This window comes from Vitis riparia, chromosome 14 (assembly GCF_004353265.1).
Source record: "Vitis riparia cultivar Riparia Gloire de Montpellier isolate 1030 chromosome 14, EGFV_Vit.rip_1.0, whole genome shotgun sequence".
Classification (NCBI taxonomy): Eukaryota; Viridiplantae; Streptophyta; class Magnoliopsida; order Vitales; family Vitaceae; genus Vitis; species Vitis riparia.
This window is the reverse complement of record NC_048444.1, coordinates 3,782,999-3,805,098: the sequence shown is the minus strand read 5'-3', so window position 1 is coordinate 3,805,098 and position 22,100 is coordinate 3,782,999. Positions and strand designations below refer to the sequence as shown.

General features: G+C 34.9%; 5 protein-coding genes across 8 annotated transcripts in view; 1 reads left to right on the top strand and 4 right to left on the bottom strand.

Annotated features, from left to right (window-relative positions):
- The first annotated feature begins 153 nt into the window (after positions 1–153).
- Positions 154–4,453, top strand: LOC117931063 (protein WVD2-like 7). Its single transcript, XM_034851918.1, has 9 exons — positions 154–415; positions 1,050–1,643; positions 1,733–2,101; positions 2,222–2,280; positions 2,399–2,473; positions 2,920–3,019; positions 3,133–3,195; positions 3,651–3,761; positions 3,965–4,453. The coding sequence occupies exons 1-9, from the start codon at positions 347–349 to the stop codon at positions 4,226–4,228; spliced, it is 1,704 nt and encodes a 567-aa protein (XP_034707809.1). The 5' UTR covers positions 154–346; the 3' UTR covers positions 4,229–4,453.
- Positions 4,454–4,605: 152 nt separating this feature from the next.
- On the bottom strand, positions 4,606–8,590 carry LOC117931060 (protein FAR1-RELATED SEQUENCE 7-like). 2 transcript variants are annotated; one of them, XM_034851915.1, is made up of 2 exons: positions 8,406–8,590; positions 4,606–7,763 (listed from the first exon to the last, which is right to left on the bottom strand). In XM_034851915.1, the coding sequence occupies exons 1-2, from the start codon at positions 8,411–8,413 to the stop codon at positions 5,252–5,254; spliced, it is 2,520 nt and encodes an 839-aa protein (XP_034707806.1). In that variant the 5' UTR covers positions 8,414–8,590; the 3' UTR covers positions 4,606–5,251. The 2 variants fall into 2 exon arrangements, with proteins under 2 accessions (XP_034707806.1, XP_034707807.1); XM_034851916.1 differs by having other exon boundaries at positions 8,430–8,590.
- A 1,152-nt stretch (positions 8,591–9,742) lies between these two features.
- LOC117929700 lies at positions 9,743–10,740 on the bottom strand. Its single transcript, XM_034850080.1, has one exon. The coding sequence runs from the start codon at positions 10,620–10,622 to the stop codon at positions 9,951–9,953; it is 672 nt and encodes a 223-aa protein (XP_034705971.1). The 5' UTR covers positions 10,623–10,740; the 3' UTR covers positions 9,743–9,950.
- A 1,801-nt stretch (positions 10,741–12,541) lies between these two features.
- LOC117931404 (cystinosin homolog) lies at positions 12,542–19,149 on the bottom strand. Of its 3 annotated transcripts, XM_034852388.1 has the most exons (10): positions 18,790–19,149; positions 18,547–18,679; positions 16,740–16,829; positions 16,498–16,622; positions 15,044–15,086; positions 13,671–13,788; positions 13,537–13,586; positions 13,176–13,242; positions 12,673–12,723; positions 12,544–12,592 (listed from the first exon to the last, which is right to left on the bottom strand). In XM_034852388.1, the coding sequence occupies exons 1-9, from the start codon at positions 18,906–18,908 to the stop codon at positions 12,701–12,703; spliced, it is 768 nt and encodes a 255-aa protein (XP_034708279.1). In that variant the 5' UTR covers positions 18,909–19,149; the 3' UTR covers positions 12,544–12,592; positions 12,673–12,700. The 3 variants fall into 3 exon arrangements, with proteins under 3 accessions (XP_034708278.1, XP_034708279.1, XP_034708277.1); XM_034852387.1 differs by having other exon boundaries at positions 12,542–12,723; XM_034852386.1 differs by lacking the exons at positions 12,544–12,592; positions 12,673–12,723 and having other exon boundaries at positions 12,905–13,242; positions 18,790–19,143.
- A 2,923-nt stretch (positions 19,150–22,072) lies between these two features.
- LOC117931108 (cystinosin homolog) overlaps positions 22,073–22,100 on the bottom strand; it is a 6,536-nt gene continuing 6,508 nt past the window's right edge. Inside the window, exon 8 of the mRNA XM_034851982.1 lies at positions 22,073–22,100. This exon is cut by the window's right edge and continues 346 nt beyond it. The gene's annotated coding sequence lies outside the window, so the exon portion shown is untranslated.

Sequence of the window (22,100 nt, the reverse complement as noted above, 5' to 3'; positions counted from 1 at the left end):
TCATTGTGTCCCGGAAACAAATCAAAAATATTGAACGTTGAAGGGATCCATAAAATTTGAAACAGTGGGACCCAACACAAACTGAAAAAGAAAAAGGAAAAAGATTGAGACTCTTCCACGTATAGATGGGATTTAGAATTCTGGGTATCCCACGGCATAACATAAAAAAATTGCATCACACTTCTCTTTTCTTTCTTGTGCTTGGCCTACCTTTCCAGAAGATGGACCCAGTGCTTTTCATTTGAATTTCAAATTTCTGGGGGTTTACAAAAGAGAGACACTGGGATAAGGAGGGTGAGCAAGAGTCCAGAGTTGAATTTTTCTAGTGTGTCGATACTGCAGAGACATGGAAGAATCAGCTTGTCTTATGCATGCATTTTCTTATGTTTCTGGCATTTGCCATGAAGCCAAAGAGGTTTGTTGAAACAATATCCACACGAAAACCAGTGCCTTGTATTTTTCTTTTCAGGTTTCTAATGATTTGGTGCTAATAATTCCCTGAAATGCATTATGGGATTTGTGATTTTCGTGTTCTTTATACTGCTGAAGCTAAGTCTGTTGCTTTGATTTCTTCCTCTCCCTTTCCTGCTTGTTTGGTTGCTGAAAAAACTGAGGAAGCTGAAAGAAAATTTTGAATCTAATGCATTGTCTTGGATTGAGTTTTTATGAATAGTTTCGCATTAAGACCGCTAGATAGTTTGTGTTGGACTTAATGGAGGGCTGGTTTTTGCCTCTTCAGATCTTACCTTAATGAAATTTAAGATTCAAAATGTCAAGTTCTTTTCTTTTCCTTTCCTTTCATTTTCTCCACAACCAAACAGCATATTTTTGACATGGGTTATTAGGGGTTTTGACATGGGTCTGCGGGCTTTTCCGTCTCCACTTTCTCTCACTGTTTCTAGAATTTTTTTTTGTTTATGGTCCTCGAAACTTTCTTCTTCTGTTACATTTTCAGCTTATAGTTGGATATATTTGAGTGATATTGAGTGAATCAGAACTTGAGTTTAAAGGTTCCATTATGAAAACAAGAAAAGCATTTGTGTTGACAGGGAAACCCCATGCATTCTCTTGGAGAGTCAATCTCCTTTGGGAGGTTCATGTCGGAGTCCTTATCTTGGGAGAAATGGTCATCCTTCTCCAACAACCGCTATGTCGAAGAGGCCGAGAGATACGCCCGGCCTGGATCAGTTGCGCAGAAGAAAGCTTTCTTTGAGGCTCACTACAAGAGGATTGCTGCTAAAAAGGCGGCAGCCTTGCTTGAGCAGGCAAATGCTGCAGAAAATAATGCCCCTGAAGCAGCATATGAAGGGTGTGTTGACAATGCTGCTGCAAAATTTTCACAGACACCTATTTCAGACTCCAATGTTGCGGTTGAAGAGCAGCAGGAGGTCAAGGCCATAGATTCTGAGGCAGATTTTAGGGTTGATTCCAATGGGTATAACCCTAATGTTGAAGTGAATGTATTGGAAAGTAGCAAGGTCATGGCAGGACTAGGAGCTGATCCAGTGACCAAAGACCAGGTTCTTGTGGAGAACCCTACAAAAATTGAATCATCAGACAAGGTTGGGGATGCTGAGAACCACAACAAGGGTACTGAATTGGAACTTAGCAGAACAACCCAAATGGAGAAACCTTTATTGAAGGTAACAATGAAACTGATGTCTGTGATTCTTGGTTTTCACCTATTTCAGTGTATTTGCACTAACTCAAATCTCTGTTTTGATTTTTACAGAAGAATCCGGACCCCAATCAAGAAGTTTTGGCCTCAGTGACCAAGAAGAAGCCCACAACTCCTTCCACAAAGCCATCTGTTTATAGTAGAGCACAAAAGCTCCCTTCTTCACCTACCAAACCCACAGCTCCTTTTCACCCCAGGAAGGAAAACATTGCCACTCCAATTAGTAGGAAGCCAGCCACAGAGTCCTCAGATAAAAAGAGATCAACTCCATTATCACATCATCTGTCAATCAATATAGCCTCTGCAAGAGAACCTACTAAATTAAGCAACCCGGTTGTCCGGAAGATTGAAACTTCAAGAGGTGGTACTAGTTTTTCTAAGGCATCTAAGGATTGCTCCACTCCTCTGAGAACTCCAACTAGGGTGAATCTTAATTCTCTATCCTGATCACTATTAGCTATGCTAGCCTTTTTCCAGAATGATCTTCCAACTAGGCACTCTTGGTCTTACTTGCTGAACATGATTGTCATTTTCAAACTGCAGGCGCCTATTAATGGGGCATCAAAGCATCCTTCAGCAACCCCTTCCTCAGAAAATAGAAGGTACTCAGTTTTATTTGGGGAATGAATTGGAAGGTGCATGTTTTCTAACCAATGAGGCATGTTTTAAGAGTTTTTATAACCTTTCATATACTTCTCTTTTCATTTCTACATTTTACAGGGTCAGAACACCTGGTGATCCCTTGGCCTCTGGAAGCAGAACCACTGGCTCAAAATGCCGCTTCCTCCCTACATAGTAAGAAGCATTTTTTACTTTGGATTATTACAAGTTGTTTGAATTTGTATTCTAGGAGGAGGCTGTCATGGTGTATTGATAGTTCAACAAACAAATGAGAGCAACTCGTATAGCCATATTGGAATACCAGTATCCTAGGAGTTTGAACATTGCTATACAAGCCAGATATATTAGATTGATTGTGACAAAATATTTTATGCAAGCTTGCCTCTGAACCGTCATCTTGTTTATGAACAACAACAAGAATTTAACTGAGCGGATGCCTAGTGTCATCTGATCAAAGTCAATGCTAGCTCCTAGAGAATTCAGGTGCTAAGGCACCTAGGTTTTTTGAAATGTTCCACTCGTAAGAATAGAATTAGTGTTCCTTCTACTCCCCTGAAGCAACTTGTCTGCCTCTTGCTTGTAAGGCGTGTTTGAGCTCTGATCATTGTGTATGTGTGCAGTTGTACAGACCCTTTGAGTGCCTTGAGAAACAAATCACAGTCACCAAATTTTTCCACTTCTTTCAACTTGAGAACAGAAGAAAGAGCAGCAAGAAGAAAGGTGGAAATGCTTGATTCAGTTGTTTTTTCCTTCCAAATAATCACTCTCTTAAGGGCTATAACTAAGCAAGTTTCTTTTGTCTCACTCTATTCTCATCCCTCAAATGCTTTCAGAAGCTTGAAGAGAGATTTAATGCCAAGGAGACAGAAAAAGTGCAGCTGCAAACAAAAATTAAGGTAATGATCCCCTAACTGAGCTTCCTTTAAATCTTGATGTGACTGATTCAGATCACCAATATTATTGTATGAAAGAACAAATCACATGAATCCCATCTTGTACAATGACTGAGCTTAAAGAAGCTATGCCCCCAACTACATGGAACTTCACGCAATTGACCAACTATCTGTTATATGCTTTAACATCTTACCTGGCTGCGAAGCCAGAGTGAAGAAACAAATGAATAGTTGTTTGGACCAGACTGTGAAAAAAGACGAGCAGTCTCAATCCAAGGTGTGTCCATGAGATTGTCGCTTGGCCAACTATGATTAGTTCCCAAGTTATTTGATGAGGGAGGCTTCCCCTTTATCTTTTTTCCTAGAAATTGGTAGATATAAAATCAGACTTCATTAAGTCCAACCCACAACATACTTCAGCTCAAAACTATAATAACTCATCGTCTTCATTTGTGCAGGAGAAAGCCGAATCAGAGCTTAGAAAACTGCGGCAAACCCTTTGCTTCAAAGCCAGACCATTGCCTGACTTTTACAAGGAAAGAGAGACACTCAAGGGCCAGACTAAGAAGGTATCTCTTTCCATTGACTCACTTGGCGTGCTGTATTGGTTTTGTCCACTTAAAAGAGAGACTCTATACTAGTATTAAGACGAGGCCATCTTGCTTGTACTAAAGCCATTCTCAATTATGACCTTTTCCCTAGATTGAGTGGTGTTATTTTGGGGACTAAATTGATGAAATTTTATCTTTGTTTCTTTCCTTCTTTCTTGTAGATTCCAGCAACGCATCATGAGTCACCTAAACCTGGAAGAAAGCCCACTACCAGCGCAGTGCATCCTCAGTCACCCAAGCCTGGACGAAAGCTCACTACCAGTACAGTGCAGGGGCCGAAGCCTCTTCCCCCGCAGTGGCCTTGTATCAAGAGCAGTGGCTCCAAGCATGTTGCAGAAAAGATTAATCAAGCCCCAAACACTCCTCTCATATCAGTGCGTGTCATTACGACTCATGAGAATAGATCCCCAAATATTCAGCAGTGATAAGCAAAAGACGAGTATTGCTGCTGCAGCTGCATTTAAATTAATCTCCAGAGTTGTATGGAAAATTTATGACCATTGCTGTAAATTACAAGCTACTTTGAGTAGTATTATATGGAGATTGAAGTGCTAGGTGAGTGCGTCCTTCAATAAATCTGTAGTGGACATGTACTATAGTAAAATTTATCCCTTTATCTGTATCTTGGAAAAAAATAGCATATTTTGCCATGCGACCCAGAGACAGGCTATCATCACAAGGATTATTAAGACTAACCCTAAAGGGATCTATAATGATTATCCCATTTGGGGTTCTAATATTTACAGCTATCTACTTCAATAACAGAAGTTCAAAACATTCTTAAGAAACAACACAGAATAAGTAAAGATGGCACAAAATCCCAGCTCAAAATTCCGACACAACTCTGAAACTAAAATCCAAATGGAGGATTTCCCAGAATCTTGAACCTCATTCACCAATGAAGGTACTTAAGAAGAACTACAAAGTTAATGATGTACTAGAGATGCCCAGAATAAAAACTCCAAATTAGAGGTGTTCTAGAAATGTCTGATCAAGCAAATAGTGCCAACTGGAATGGGCCTTGCTGGAAGGTGCTGAGGTGTGTGGACTAAGTCAAGAGGAAGAATGTCTGCTGGTGATTTCAGCATGATGGCAACCTGCTGAATCAGGGAGAATCCATGTCCAACAGTGCAGTTCCTACTGATCGTCAGTGTAAGTTAAAAATGGCAATGCTAGGTATCTTCTAGATTTACAAACAAAGACAACAAGGCTTTAGTTTCAAGCTCCAAAAGATAAATGTACAACAAGGCTTGTCAGACCTTTCATTATATCAACTATAAATTACTCGACAAGGTTTGCCAAACCTTCCACTAAATCATAAAATAACTGAACAAGTTAATCTTCTTTTTCCACGTAGGTTTCCCATAACATTCAGAAATCTTTAATCAACTTGCCTCAGCCAACTTGTAGTTGAAGAGTGTGATGCACTTGGAATTATCTCCATCATCTCAAACCCTTGCCTCTCTTGTCCACCTCTTCAAGACGTATTGTTTTGGGATCACCTTTATATTCCTATAATCAAGCACTTTCAGTGCATGGCTACACAAAACTCCCATAGACTCAAACTTCATACAGTTGCAGACAACTCTATTATCAGATGAGTTAAATACAACAATAGACTCTTGTAAATGCCCATATGTGCCAACTTTGTACTTGAACAATGACCCACTCTCAGTGCAGTGGCTAACAACAACATTCAGACACTTTTCGTATTCTAGCTGAAACAATTCAAATATACTCGGCGTGTAGATGTCCCGAGCATGCTTCAACAGAATCACATCCCCCATTAGTCTAGGCATATGTTGACTCATGTCATAATTTGCTTCTAATTCTTTGTAACGCCAATCATTCACCACCCTTCCAAGATGCTTGAAAAATTGCAGCACATCTAAGTCAGACTTTAGGTATTTTCTCAAGTTAGTATGAAAACCATCACACAGCTGTACGGTTTTTATGTCAGCACAAAATATATGCTTTCCATACGCTATGGACCACTTCTCTCTTGTTTTAAATATCTCATTCAGCCACTCATTCTCCCAAAGACCATATGTATCCAGCATAACCTTCCAAGCATTGATGAAATCTTCCTCCTCCTCATGATAAAATATGCAACTGCAAAAATCATTGCTAAAAGATTCAAAAGCCAAAAATATGTCACTAATGTATGTGAGTGCATTTTGGTATACATGCCAAACACATATTCGATGATGTGTTTCAGGCAAGACTGCCTCAATTGCTTCAGCTATTACTGCATCTTGATCTGTGAGGATTGTCTTTGGCTTCTTTCCAGACATTGCCTCAATGAAAGTACGAAATAGCCACTTGAAACATTCAACTGTGTTGTCATATAGAAGTGCAGCACCAAAGATCACCATCTGCTTATGATTATTCACTCCAAAGAAAGGTGCAAAAGGTCTGCAGTCTTTTAGCTTGTAAGTTGTATCAAAGCAAACCACATCACCAAAATCACTGTAGTCCACCACCATCTTTGCATCAGCCCAAAATACATTGGTTATTTGTTCTTCAGCATCAAGTTGTATGGAATGAAAGAAAGATGGGTCTTTTAATTGCTTGCTCTGAAAATATTTAAGAATGTCTCCCGGTTCCCTATTTCTCATTTCCCTTGTGCGTTTTGATGGTAGATTGCTTTTATGATCTATGGGATCATAACCAAGATTCTCCTGTCCTCCAGCTGATTTACACATTAACTCGGACAATGATTTCGGGTGGATCTTAGAGCCATCCACAATATTGGCTTCAACAACTTGGCCCACAGCTGATCTCTTTTGTGATCGTAACATACGAACTCTACATGCAGCTACAAGTTCATGATTGTGCTTTTCTTCAAAATGAGTAACACGATATTTACCATCAGGCTGACGAGCAATGACCAATTGTGCCAGGCAGCCAATTCTTGTTTCTTTTCGAGGCCTCTTCACATTCAGATCACGTTTATCTTTCTGCCGAAACCCTTCCCTAAAACATGTATACCTTCTAGATGCCACAGCACCATCTATTTTACTCCTATTTACATAATCTTTTCGAACACTAAAACCTACTCTTCCAGCATATGCATTGTAAAATTCATATGCAAGATCTTCTGAGTCAAACCCCATTCCAAGTCTTGGTACGCCATCTGTCACAGAGCTATTGGCTGAATTGGCTTCAACTGCTTGGGCAAAAGTTAGTCTCTTATGTGATGGTAACATATATGCAGTAGTTGGGGTTACAAGCTCATGATTGTGTCTTGTTTCAAAATGAGTAACACGAAAATTGCCATTAGGTTGACGAGCAATAGTCATATGTGCCAAGCAACCAGTTCTTGTTTCCTGCCGGGGTTTCCTCACATTTGCCTCATGTTTGCTAGGACGATGTCCTTGCCTAAAACAAGTGTACCTTCTGGATACTACTGCACCATTTATCCTACTTTTATTTACAAAATCTTTCCGAATACTGAAACCCTCCATCACAGCATATCTTTGGTAACACTTGTATGCAAGTTCTTCTGACCCAAATTCCACCCCAACTTTTGGTTCAACATACTCATCAGGTTCATCCTTTATGGAAATATCATACCCTGTTAGGCCAACAGAGGCAACTTTTGGGTTCTGAACTTGGTTGCCATCCAAATCCTTCCCACATTCCTCTATGGATGAAAGTCTTGGACCCTGACAGTCCCGCTCACCATCGACATCCATCTCACACTTGTCATCAGAGGAAACTTTCAGGCTTTTACATTCATGCTCACCATCATTATCCACCCCAAACTTGTCAATGGATGCAACTTTCGCACTCTGTAACCCATGTTCATCATCATTGTCTGCTCCAGGCTTGTCAACAAATGAAACTTCTGCATAATGACTTTCAACCTCCAGGTCAGTATCCACCCTAGGCGATGATTCAACTTTGCCTTTCACATCTTCTTCACACGGTGGAGGATTTGATATACAATCCATTAACCTTCATTACAAGGGAGAAAATGAGTGGGGGAAAAATCATTTAATAGCAGAGTAAAGAAGAGAGATATCATTGACTTTGCTTCACAAACAGTAGCAGTGAAACATACACACTCCTGAAAAAAAACAGAAATTCTATAATCTACATCCAGCCTGAAACAACCCCATCCCCAGAAATGTAAAGAGTATGAGTGCATGACATCAAAATTAAGATTTTCAAGGCAATGCTATTAGTCCAATTAAAATGCCAAATGAATAATCCAATTCAGCGAACAAAATTGATGCATTTCGTGCCTCCCAAAGCATACCCAATCAGTGTTACAAGATACTAAAGTTCAAAAATAAGCAAAGCAAACAAGGGAAAAAAAGAAAAACAAAGAAGACAACCCTTCAAAACCCCAGAAAAGAAATCAGTTGAAGAGATTACTGTGGTCTAACAGGACCCCTAATCATACAAACTCTTAAACTTCTAACACTCAAACTTTCCCCATCTCCATTGTCAAGGAAGCCAAGGGGAAAATAAAAGTGCAAACCTCGGAATCCAAAATCTCGAGAAAGAGAAACAGAACCGAAGATATCAATCATATGGAAAAATAAATTCCAGCTAAGAAAATACATTTATAATCCATCAAAGAATTACCAACACCTTATCATAGATGGAAAGGGTAACCTGAGTGAATCTGATGGAATTCAGAGGGGGAGTTTGAAGGGATGACTTCCTCCGATGACCGTTGACAGTGTCTGAATCCAGTAAAGGGAGTATAGGCGCCGAATGGAGAGCGAGTGCAGAGAAATTGGGAATCTAGGGCATTTATTTTTCAATTGCATTTGGGGGTTTGCTCACGCGCATCTGTAATGAATTGAAACGGCCTTTACCACCCCTCCATCTCACCCGTGACTTGCACGTGCTTTGCTAAATTTTGTTCCCGGTCTCAAAGTGTTTGGTAAACGTAAACTACCTTCATAAATGATTGAATACTTTCGTTATTAAGTATATTTGATAAAATAATTTAATAATATAATTTAAAATAAAATAAAATTTTAAATAATAATTAAAAATAATTAACTTATTATTAAGTTAATATTTTTATTTTACTTTTTTATAATCTCTTTTATTATTACACAATTTCTATTATTATTCGACTTTCTTTATCTTATTTATAATTTATAAGAAAAATATGTCCATTTGATAATTTAGAATACATTTTAAGTTAATTTTATCAAATAATTTTAATATTTAATGTATAAATTAAATAATAAACATTAAATCAATAATTTAACTTAAAATCAATTTAAATCATTACATAATAAGTATTAAGTTTTACAAATACTCAAGTAATTATTAACTTATTATTATTTCAGATAATTCAAGAAAATAGTACTTAGTGGGATTAAAAATGTGTTTATTTTTTAAGAATTAGAAAGATTAAAAACACTTTATAGAATCACTATTAAACACACTTTAAATATTAGCCAAAACCTCTCATTAATTCTTAAGGAGAATATAAATAAAAAATCTATTGTTAAGAAAAAGAAATTCTACACTTCTATACTGATTCATGGGTGACCAAAAAAATTTGATCCAAATTAACTAAAAGCAATCATATATTTAAAAAAATTTAAATATTTTATAAATTTTAAATCTAGGTTAATTTCAATTAATTTTAAAAATAAATTAAATGTAAAATCTAAATTAACATTCATCGAAACAACAAGTCAACAACCCTAAATTACGTCCAAGCATGAACAAGGGACCAAACACGAAAACCCACATTAAATATTAGAGTGGATAACCTGATTCAGATTGTGACTCTCTCTCTATACTTGATAAGATAAACCCTTCCAATGACGTGTAGCTCTGAGTCTTTTTTGAGTCCTTCCAACTCCCATCTCTACTGGGATTGGTTCAGTTTGGACTAAGGAAATTTCCAGCTCATGCCACGCTCTAAAGGCAACAAATAAAGAATAAAGGAGGATGCTCTCTGAAAAGACGAAATAAAATATAACATAATATAATATTGAATTAAAAAGCTAGACAATAAGCACCGTTTGGCTTTGGACACAAATCAAAGTACAAGACCCTTTAATAATAGTCTTGTCAATCTACTTTTGCACCTGTACACCCCAAACAGTGCGTAGTACATTTTTTTAGGAATTTAAAAAAGAAAAAAAGAAAAAAAATATTCGACATTTACATTTCTCGCACCAAACACCAACCTTCATCTCCATCTACCTGTTCCCAAACAAACCCCACTTCATAGAAACTGTTTTCATCGTCATCTACATCGCATTCATCGGATTCACCGCTGATTTGAATCCCTCCCGCTTCAATTTCCTTTTCTTCGGCCATCGGTCCATCATCGGGGCGTGCGTCATCACACGGACCGCTATCTTCAATTTTTTCTTCGTCGTAATGACCATCGTAACAAGCTTCAACTTCATCTTCATCTTCATCTTCACCATTGTAATACTGATCATCATAAAAATCCTCCCGGCTCAAATGATCCAAAACCTCAGTAGCAGAAATCCCATTAAAATTCAATCCCGGTTTCCCTTCCACCAGACGCCAAGTGATCAATCGATGATTGGAAACCATGTCGCGCGGTTTCATCTTCTGAGTCCCCTTTGTCTTGCCCTTTGACTTGCAAGCCGGGAGCAGATGGCAGTCCAGGCACTTCGTCCGACAGCACGCCCCGGTGAACTTGGAGTGATTGGTGGGCTTCGACGACACCTTCGTGAAAACTCCAGCCGTCGGAGGCGAATCGAACCTGTTAACGAACCTCTCTTGGGAATTGGGATTCCAGGGCGGTGGTAGGATCCGGTAGGAGCGGACCATCCCGTGTTGGCGACCCTCTCTCTTCATGTTTGGGCAGATGGAAAATTGACGAGTGATAAATGGGATGTTAAAGAAAATGATTTTCTAAATATAGAGGGAATTGGGCAGAAAGCTTGGGAAGCAAGGAGTTTAATGAGTCGTTGTCCTTGTGGAGCAAGGCATCAAGCAAAAGAGAAAAGGCGAGACTTCACCGACAGCTCATCCACCACTTCATCAATAAAAAAACTAAAAGCAGTTTTCTTTTCAGTTTTATAATTTAAAATTAAATATTTATTTACTTATATAATTAAATAAAAATTCTATTTATTATCATAAATCACAAAATAATTAATATTTAAAATTAAAAATATAAAATAAAATATTAATTTCTCTTCAATTTTGAGAAACCTTAAAAAAATCAAAAGATTGATGATAACAAAGCTTTATTAAATATTATAATATGGCAATATTCTTTTTCTTGCAATTTACGTGAGTGGGAAGGATTAGAAAGTTAATTCACACAAATTCGACCTAACGTGACGTTGGCTAATAATTCTCAACTCGCTCATGGGCAATAATAGACCTAAAATCATGGTGTAAAATAAGATTTTAAAACCTACTATAAAATATAATTTTAAATTAAAGTTTCAATATTTAAAAATATTTTAATAATTAAATAAAAAAATAAATATATTAATCTAATTCTTCAAATTTTAAATAAATAATATAATTAAGAAATAAATAATAATACGTTGATTGTTTCCATCCTAATATTTTTAATTTGATATATTTATTTGACTCGAATCATTCCTTAATTTGTTTATATGTCTAAAAAGGTAATTCAATTGGATGTTGGATACATTGTGAAGGTTTTTTTTTAAGTTTATAATATTTAACTTTTTCACCATTTTATAAAATTATGTGGAAGATCAATAATTAATTAATGAAATCATTCTTATTTTAATTAAACAAAAAATATTAATATCCAACCATATGTTATTATTAAATTTTCTTATAGTAGATATTCTATTCAAGGAAAATGTTTTATAATTTTTAGCAAACAAGCCAAGCTTAAACAACGGTTATGATAAATAGTTAATGATCATATTAACTACATAACTTAACAATTGTCTAGTTTTAGAGCCTAATGTCATAACTTGCTAAATGATCTTTCCTTAGGTTAAATCTGCTAGAACCTTTTGAAATTATTTACACCTTTGTAATAGTAAAGGAGCATGGATTAAAACTAAAAATATAAAATAAATATTAATTTCTTCTATAAACATCACTTTTTTTTTTTTTATCTTTTCTTTATTTTTGACAAACCTAAAAATTCATCACTTAATTTATGGAAAACTAAAAATAGAAGAAAAGATAGACTTAGAGATGATATTATGAAAACAATATTAAATATTATAAAAGAACTTTCCTCAACTTGCTATGGCCAATTCGTCCTACAAGTTCCTATCGGTTAGACCTAAATATATCATTAGTTACTAGTATAATATAAATGATAATTTTAAATTTAAGTTTCGACATTTAAAAATATTTTAATAATGAAATAAAAATAAATATATTAATTTAATGAAACTAAAAATACAAAACTATGAATTTGTTTCATTATCCTTTTTACATATTTTATAATTTTTCAAAATTTAAATAAAATAAATTTTATAGTCTCACATACTATCGAAGGAAAATAATTTCTTTAGTTTGCAAAACCCAAATTTAGTAGTGACAATAAACATTCAATAATTATACGAACTAAATGCCTTGTTTTATTAAATATTTTTTACCATATTGTTGGTACTTGGTACTTGGGTTGAGGGATGGTAAGAGGACGGAGTGTTTGGAACTCGGCCCAGCCCATATCGGGCTAGGACCATGAGGCCCAAAATCAATATGTATGATACAGGCATCCCAATCCTGTCATACTAATCCTTGATGAGATGAGAACAAACAGAAAATATATCCAAACTGCAGATTATTAATATTATTTGAGAATCTCCATCAAGTTCCTGAGAAATATATCAACATCATGAAAAAATAAAACCTCAGAACTTGATAGTGATGCTGAGAAACCTGGCTACAAGCTAACCTGATAACGTGTGATCACAGCCCTGCATTTAAGTTCCATTATTTTCGGAGCCTGTAATTGCAAAAAAATGGAAACTAAGAAATCGTCAGCATTTGAAATCACACCTACCATACCCCCAAGGTGCAGACCCATGTTGCTATAACTGAGTCAGGAGCTCAAACCAACTGAGCTTGGTTTCTTCTCGGGTGTGAGATCAGATTTGGCCATTACAGAAGGAAAATGGGAAGACAGATTAAGGAACAAGGGGTCTACTTTTATAATGTAATGGATGACACACAGTATTATAATCTAATAGAGGAGATTTGTTCTTCAGTGCTATTCTTCTATGGAACTGTTGGGAATCACAACCTGATGTTAAGCCTATATAAAATTTACATATCTTTGTATGAAACTATAAGTTTCTTAAAGATAGAATACATTTGATCATACATTTTCAGACTCTGGGTGATCAGATGACTTAATAAGTGGCTCCGTGCTTTCCTCACCAAGTTTAGGACATTTACCCGCTTTCTTCCCAGGATAGAGCAGGTAGTGTTGGCAGATGAAGATGAGGTCAAAGAAGACAGATACCTGCAAAAGGTTTTTCCCCAAAAATGCAAATGCAACATAAGTATCTGACTAAATATGTGACTTTCATTTACTTAATTAGGTTGAAACAGAATAAGAAGAAAAATAAATTTGTAAGTAATATAAGTCTTTTGGCTTGTGTCTCTTCCTATACAAGAATTCCAGAGCTAAGTTGATATCATTTACACTGTGGTGGCCGCATAAAAAGATAACATTCAACCGATCAATGAGTAGCACTTAAAAGTAAGAGGAATAGAAAATAAAATAAAAGTAAGGGAGGCAATGAACATTCCATACCAAAGATAGCAAGAGCTTTCCTATATTTCCATAGAAGTTCACCCAAGAATCTGGAAGAAGACATTGAGTTCATACATGTGAGTACATAAATTTCAGATGGCAATATCTATTTGGTAGTGGAACAAATGACACACCTTGGTCTATAGACTGCACTGTCATCTGTGCATAATTAGCCACTCCTCCACATAAATCAAGTAAAATGTTGCCAATGCTAAATCCATCTGTGCTCTTCCGCCGGAAGTTCATAAATGCCTATATTTTAAACATGAGTCAATAATGGAGTATAGATTACTAGACTAGCAGCTAATTGAAATAAAGAAATACAAAAACCATCAACAAATAAAGCATTTACAGGCATACAAAGTCTTCTTCCCTTCTAATTATGAAGCCCACAAAGCCATGTCGACTAATAACCACAAAGATCATATCAAGAAAAAAGACAGACTTAAAAAACATTAGGAACCATATCAGCATGCTTTCATTATGACATAAGTAACTCATTTCATTTCCATAGAGTGTAGAAAGATTCAACAATTAGCACCCAGCTAGAGAATAGGTAGAATTGATGGCCAGTCAGTGCTCAAAACCAGCCAGTTTCTCATTTTAGTTGTGCATCAATCATGAAGAGAATAAAAAAAGAAAAAAAATGAATGGAGAAATAAGATAAGGCCCTGCTGAGTTGAGTGCTAAACCTACTTTTGCAGTTGATGATGAGTCACACTGAAGAAAGTCTAGGATTCATGAAACTCATACATGCCATTCATGTGGTAGCCATTCAATGGGGAAAAGGTGAAAGATTAGAATAACAATGTACTTTGATGTCCATGAGTTCTGAAGAGATGGTGAAGCATTTTCTTTTTCGAAATAGGATTTACAACAACATAGATCAAGCATATACTATGTAATCTGTGTTTCAAGTGTTTAACTGCATTTTGCATTTTAGGCAGATCAAAATTCACATTCGAATGAAGCCTTGACCTTTAATAGGCACAAGGTCCATCATAATATTCAATCTCCTAAGAGAAATTATTGCCATAATGAGAATGTAGAAATTTTTCCCATGGGATGTCCGAAACTCCCCAAATTCATTCCCACAATTGAATGGTCAGACTCAGTAATATCTCTAAATCCAATTAAATTGCAGGATCAATGACTGAGCAAGCTCCCACAACCATACGGTAATGGTAGTGTTCCTATCTGTATTGTGTACAAACACCGTGTCCAAACTAACATAAACCACCACACACCTACCAAAAACCCCCTCCCCCTCTTCCCAACCCCAGGTCTCCTTTTTTGTAACCCTGATAAAGAAAATAGAAAAAAGGGGAAAAAAAATAAATGATCCTAAATTTAAGTGCTTGCAAAACTATGAATCATGCATGCATGGACTTTCTCAATGATAAGAGAATGTTTATTATCCATCTACCAGAAAGTCAATTAATAAAGAACTAACAAAATTTCCTTCAAACAGCATTTAACAAGTCAAAGTGGAGGAGGCAATTCTGACCTGCGGAACATATTTGATGACCGTCATAACAACTTGTATTGTGCTGCACCATGATTGAAGTTGCACAAAGTTAGACAAGAACTAACACAAATGAACATACTAACCACCTATATAATAGGCAAAGAAGATATAGGATGAAGCAATTAAGAAAATCTCCACTGCCTAGGCATACTAAAAGAAAAGCTTGATGTTCTGAGACATTAATTATTATTAGCATAATACCACTCTTTCATTTTTCTTTCTTTCTTCTTTTTTCATTTGTCTGTCTCATGCATGCTCATGTGTGGGTGGGTAAGCTCCTGCAGGGAGGTTCCCCCCCAAACCTACTGTATAGGGGAACTCTGACATATAAGGAGAGGAGGCTGGCTGGGGCTCTTTAACTTACAATAACAAAGCTTTGGCTATTTCAAGACAATAATTCAAAACTAAGCGATTGCAAGCAGCCTGTTATTACACTGCAACACCAAAAGCAAAAATAACAGCGAATATTGATCAAAATACAATGTTCCATGACTTGAAACAGAGATGACCCAATTTCTCAATGATAAGAGATTAATTGGAATTTAATCCTCACGTGAAACTAATATATCCTAGATTAGAGATGAATGAGGAAAATCTCTAACAAATTGCAGAAAATTCTCAACTAAAGTGCTGAAATCTAGTGAAAATGCCAAACAGGCTCATTTTCTTGATGCCTCTTAAAATATTGGTCAAAAGTTTGCCTATTCTGAATGGTAAATATAATCATTTCAATATTCAAAATCTAGAATATACTTCCAATTCTAGGACTAATTGATATGCAAAAGATCCTCTTTACTCTAAGCCATAAGGCGTGATCTGTTCATATTGAAAAAGATCTTATAGAGAGTAGCCTTCAAGATAATATTCATCCTTATCCACAGCTACAGGGAAGGGGGTGATTAAAATTCAAATTATGATATCTGAAAGGTCTAGCATTAAAAATAGTGCTGTTTCTAATCCCATATACCAACAACTCAAAGAGGAATATAGAAGGTTAAATACCCAGCCAAGAGTCTTTGATCAATTATCCAACAGAAACTTAAACCTTAGGGCCATCAACAAACCTACACATTACTCAGTCTTTTACCAAACAACAATATTACACCTTTTCTAATTTTTCTCCAATAATATGAAGAATTGATTGTAAAGGAGTTAAATACCATAGAACTGTAGGTGAGATATTTTTAACTTATGCACTGGATCCATAATAGGTGAAGTTCTGTTAATATCCAGCCCATCCTTCACTTACATGGTCAAATTGATACTTCTAAAGGCAATGTATAAAAAATATAATCATGTATGTGTATAATGCGTGTTTAAACGCTACTGTGTATAATGCGTGTTTAAACGCTACTGTGTGCAATCATGATGTTTCTATGCAAAAATCACACAGTAATAGAGATGAAATAAATCATCATAAGAGGGCATCTTACTTAAAGACTGAAATCAGCCAAAGCCAAGAATGGTTTGGCAAAGCTATGATCACACAAACTGCAGCTGATAACCATGCAGCACAAACAATTCCAATGGAAATCTTTGAAACCTTCTGAGTTCCACGCTGCAAAAAACATCAACAAATAAAATTTGAAAATTGACTCTACAAAGAAGTTGACAACACTAAGAATTTAAACAAAACAAGAAAATTTGACTGATCAGAGAAGAACAAACCACTTACCTCATAGATTGCAATTTGAAACAAAGTAAATGCTGTCAAGATAACAGCATGAATTGAGAAAGCAACATCATTTGCAGCCACAGGTATCATCTGTAATAAAAAGCGTATCACCACATATTTGTAAAAAAGGGAAAAAATGGAACACTTAAAACAACTTGTTCTCTTCCACCCTTTTAACATAAGCAAAGTAATGAGATACTCCAAATGCCACAAACTTTGAAACCATGTGTCATCTTCTTAGATTGTATGATTCATCCCTTGACACCAAAATCCCAGAAAATTTCAAAAGAAAATACTCAACTGTGTATTAAATTATTTGATAATTCGAGCCAACAGGAGGACATGAGGCTTGCAAAACAAATCTTAAGTTAACACAAAATAAGCCTCATCCAACTAGTTGGGGTGGGCTAACAAATCCAAACCAATATTTCAGCTATTTCAAGGGTCAAATACTTGAATTTTTAGGATTCATGTTAGTAGGCTTTTCCAAAAAGTTCTATGCTCTGCCCATCTAATCAAAAGCTCTAGCTGTGGACTGACCTCAATTTCTGTCAAAAAACCAATGCTACAATTCATAATAGAAAGAGATAATTAGCTTGTTCAGAAGCCTACAGAGATAGGATGACAACCTAAATTCAATAATTAAGGACATATTTGAACATTTTTTAAGGATTTTTTGTTCAAAAAAGCAGCCCACATGGTTTAACTTCTAACTTGAAAAAATCACCAACATCAGTTCCGGTGACCAAAGAAATTGAAATGAAATGATTGCATTTCAATATTATAAAAAAACAACAGAATAAATTTCAAAGTTGATTCTTTGCCAAAGGAGGTCAGCCATGCAGATGGTGAGGTATCCCCAAGATGAGAGCGAGATGTGTACATGAACCAATAACTCAACCACCATGCATACACCTAATTGATCCATTGGAAAAGCATGTGGTTACAACTCCGCGTGTTCTGCTTAGTGGTTCCCTCTCCTTGATATAGACTAATCAAGCTTTCTGCCTATTTTGTTTTGATGGGGCCTCCAACTCTTACTACCAAATCAAGACCCCTTTACCATCCCATATACTTGATGTTAAGCCAAGCTAACCCCACCACCAAGGTGAGCCAAACCCAATTGCATTTCCTAAGCCTACTCCCCAGCTCGAGGTTATGAGCATCCAGGTAGAGGGTAGGTATCCAGGTAAGATTGTTAACATGTGCTAGAGCAATAAAGAAACAGGATGTCAAGACTTCAAGAAGAGATAGAGGTAACAGATGACAGTCTCCACTGGCTTTGTTGGGACAGAACCCATAGATGCTTTAAAGTTTAACCTCAAAGGATGTATCCTCATTATCAGGCTTACAAATCATAAAAGGACAAGTGGCCTATTCCTGTGTACATCCACATGTTTGTACCAAATTCTGTATGCTATGAACCCATGGGACAATCAAATACACCCTAAATTCATTCATGGCATTCAAAATTTCACCCATCCATTTGCAATGTCAAGGTACCCTTGACATAAATTCATCGCTCAAAATCATAAACTACTTACTAGATTTTAACCTAGAGCAACACCAAAAATTTGTCTAAATCTTAACAAAAACTTCCAAAAATTTGCAAAATTATTCCAAAAACAGGGAAAAAGAAAAACCCTCATTCGAAGTCTCAACATCCCCAAGACAGGAATTATGGAATTCCCAATATAAAAAGTCACTCTGATACCCGTAATCATGATTAGGACCACAAAAATGAAACATAATGAAGAAATTTTTTTATTAATAGAAAATGCAAAAAGGAGAACCCAAAAACACAAACCTGTCCAATTCCATATTTCTCACGGTACTGCCTCTGGACAGCAGAGCTAAAGTAGAGAACCGCGTTGTATATCAAATACGACGAATGCTTCGTCAAGTTGAGCACCACGAAATCGAAGTTCAAGCCCACAACACTACGTTTACCAACAATTCTAAGTAAGTAACTACTAGAATCTCGAGAGAAAACGAAAGAAGAAGAAGAAGGATAAGACAGAAAAAATCCAGAAAAAAAAAAAAAAGAAACCTTTTTCTTCGGAAATTCAAAATGACTTGAGGGTAGAAACTGATTGACCAGGAAACGAAAGCTGTCCATCCAAATACTTGATATACGATTTCCAGCGAAGTCGAATTCCAGGAGGCCATTGTAATTCCCTTGGAACTCCCTCGGAATTGACTCCCTGGGAGTTGGATTTTGAATATTTTTGTGTCGTCGGTGCCGAGTGGTTGGATTGGTCAATCTTCCCACGTGAATGATTCGCCCGAATTTTATGTTTTGGGACACGGAATCTGCAAAACTGGTATGGAAATGGGGGTTGCTTATTCCAAGGTTTGATTGGATATGTGGATCATCTGACGATGTTGATGAGGTGAATTAAAGGGAATAAAGACAGGTTATGGTGGTCTCACAACCACCAGAATTCAACTCTCCCATGCATGGACAGCTTGGAATCTAGCTTTCGAACCTAACCGGGGAAGCCGTCTATGTTCATGTAGCACACTTCTCATAAAGATGCTGTCTTTTTTTTCTTTTTTGTTTTTTTTCATTTTTTAATTTGAAATAAAAAAATGGTTTTTTTAAAACGATTTATTCAAATTACATATAATTTATATTTCTAGATTTCAAATTAATCATTTTCACGTGGTTTATATTTATTCACACTTATTCAAATTTAGACGAATACACTCATCCCGGGACCTATAATAATATATAATTATTTAGAATAATTCATCTATAAGTGATATGATAAGGACAATTGATTCAAATGGATATGATTAATCCTTTGTAAATACCAAGATATTATAGTGATACTTATAATAAATTTAGATTATTGAATAAAAATACAAACTAATGAGATTAAAATATAAGAATACAAAAAGACGAGATTAAACCAATAAAAGTTTTCAATAAATATTGAAAAACATACAATTTTTTTTAGTGAATATGAGGATGGGTGTGATAACGAAGTGAAGATGTTTTCTCTTTGTTTTTTTGACTAGAAAGTGATTAATTACTTGGAGACGAAGTCATGCATGAGTGGGAGAGCTGGGCCTATGCTTACCGTGATATACATTGATTGATGAGTAAAGCTGAAAAAGATTTCTCATGTGAACCAGTAGGACACTCCATTACTCCTGGTTTCTGAATTGGGAAATAATGAGATCAAAAAGGAGTCTTGCGTAACTAGAACTTTATCCACTTGTGGCAAAAGGGATTAGACTAGATTGAGAACTATTTGAGAATTCAATATGTAGGTTTTTTAAGTTTTAAACGTAACAATTTTGAGCCAAAACTTTGATAAAAGTAGAAATAATATTTATGGAGATTTGCGACTGATGATTTTTTTTTTTTTAAAGAAATATATAGTTTGTGAAGATGGGTACAACCTTTGATGACATTCAATAATTTTAAAAAGTAGATTTGAGTTTAAGGTGATGTTTATTTTTTTACTTAATTTTAAATAGAATTTTAATGTTTAATAATGTTAAATATTAGATTGTTTGTTTTTGTAGTATTTTATTTTTATTAAGTATTAAAAAATTAAAAAAAACCAATATGTTATTTTTTCTATTTAAGAAAAGCTACATATTTTTGTTTTTTCTGTTTAGTAAAAAATTTATAATAAGTTATGAAAAAATAGAAAAACAAACAACTTAAATTCTGAAAACAAATTGCTTTCAATAAAAACTAAAAAAACAAACACCACCTAAATCTCTTCCTCAAAAACTATGCTACATGAAATATGAATTTTTTTTTTTTTTGTCAAATTTATATAAGACTATATCGTAAATTAATATTTATATAAGAGTGACTCTTCTCAATATCTCTTTATTCTTAGATTTTGAGTCAAATGAAAAACAAAATGTTTTTCTGCCATATCAATTATAGAATGTTTTTAAGATAGTCATAAGATATGTGACAAGATAAATAGGTATTATGTGATTAATTTGAACAAAGAGATTTGGTCATTTTGGAATTAGGGAATTTCTTAGTTCTCCATTGTTTTCATAATCAAATATTCAGGTTTTTTGAGGGAAAGAAAAAGATTAATTTGTAGAGATGTCTCAATTTGTAAGGGAATGGCAACATAGTTGATTTTCTTACCTATTAATTTTTCTTTTCTTTTCAATTTTTCTTTGGAGGTTCTACTAATATTATATACATGAGACGTATCTAAGATGATAGTGATACCAATGTGTTGTTACCCTAAATGAGCTTGAGTCAAAAAATGCTACAAGGTATAGGTTATTAGTTAGATAAATCAACGATCACATAATTTGTAATTGATTGCCTTAATGGGGTTATCCCATATGGGCTTTAATGGCAATAGTGTTTGAAAAATGTGTTTTTTGAACTTTTATAATCCAATATGGGTTTTTATGAATGTGATCGATCATAAAGAAGAGACAGCTGATAGTCATCAAGGTTGTATCTTAAAACAACTATCAATTATTGATACCCATATATAAGAATATAATAGTAACTTTAGGGAGATGTATCTACACATGCTCCTCCAAACCAAGGATTGAAATTTTGGGATATTTCACTGAAATATCATATATCAGAGGTGATCGAAGAGAGTAAAAATGTAATTTTACTCAAAAATGGCTACAATATAAAAAAATTAATAAATTCTAATATTTTATAAATTAAAATTAATTTGATAAGATAAATTATTTAAATAAATTAATGTTAAGAAAAAGTTGTCATCACAAATTTGTAATAAAATCTTAAAAATTAAATTTTAAATAAAATATTTTATATATATCAGTTTAACTTTTTTATTTAAAATATAATAAAAACATGTTTTAATAAAATTATTTTAAAATAAATGAATAAAGAAATTTTAACTAATTTTTATATAAAAATTTAATAAATATTATCTTTAATAATACTTGTATTAATTACACTTATAAAATAACTTTAATACGTGTATTTTTCCTTATTTGATTATTATTTTTTAAAGTTTTGTAAATATTTATATGAAATTTTAACCATTTCTATTTTATTGATATTTTTGTCAAAATATTCATCGATATTTCTTCGATATATCTGTAAAATTCAAGTATCAATATATTCGTATTTAATGATATTTTAAACATTGATCCTGAGCAACTAAGTTTTCTTATTTTCATTTATTTTATTTGCAGTAGTCTTGATTGATAGTTGAATCAGTCACCATACCCCAAGGTGCAGACCCATGCTGCTGCAACTTAGTCAGGAACTCAACCCAACTGAGCTTGGTTTCTTCCCGGGTGTGATGAGATTCATTTGGCCATTACAGAAAGAAAATGGGTGGGAAGGCCGATCAAGGAACAAGCGGTCTCCTCACTTTT

Excerpts from the sequence above, each read along its gene's own strand:
- LOC117931404 (XM_034852386.1), bottom strand. The coding sequence starts at position 18,908 with ATGGCCTCCTGGAATTCGACTTCGCTGGAAATCGTATATCAAGTATTT. Across the intron at positions 16,830-18,546 it reads AGAAATATGGAATTGGACAG|ATGATACCTGTGGCTGCAAA; the intron begins GTTTGTGTTTTT and ends TTTTTATTACAG. Across the intron at positions 16,623-16,739 it reads TTCAAATTGCAATCTATGAG|CGTGGAACTCAGAAGGTTTC; the intron begins GTAAGTGGTTTG and ends TGTTTTTTGCAG.
- LOC117929700 (XM_034850080.1), bottom strand. The coding sequence starts at position 10,622 with ATGAAGAGAGAGGGTCGCCAACACGGGATGGTCCGCTCCTACCGGATC.
- LOC117931063 (XM_034851918.1), top strand. The coding sequence starts at position 347 with ATGGAAGAATCAGCTTGTCTTATGCATGCATTTTCTTATGTTTCTGGC. Across the intron at positions 2,281-2,398 it reads CCTTCCTCAGAAAATAGAAG|GGTCAGAACACCTGGTGATC; the intron begins GTACTCAGTTTT and ends TACATTTTACAG. Across the intron at positions 3,020-3,132 it reads AAAGAGCAGCAAGAAGAAAG|AAGCTTGAAGAGAGATTTAA; the intron begins GTGGAAATGCTT and ends AAATGCTTTCAG.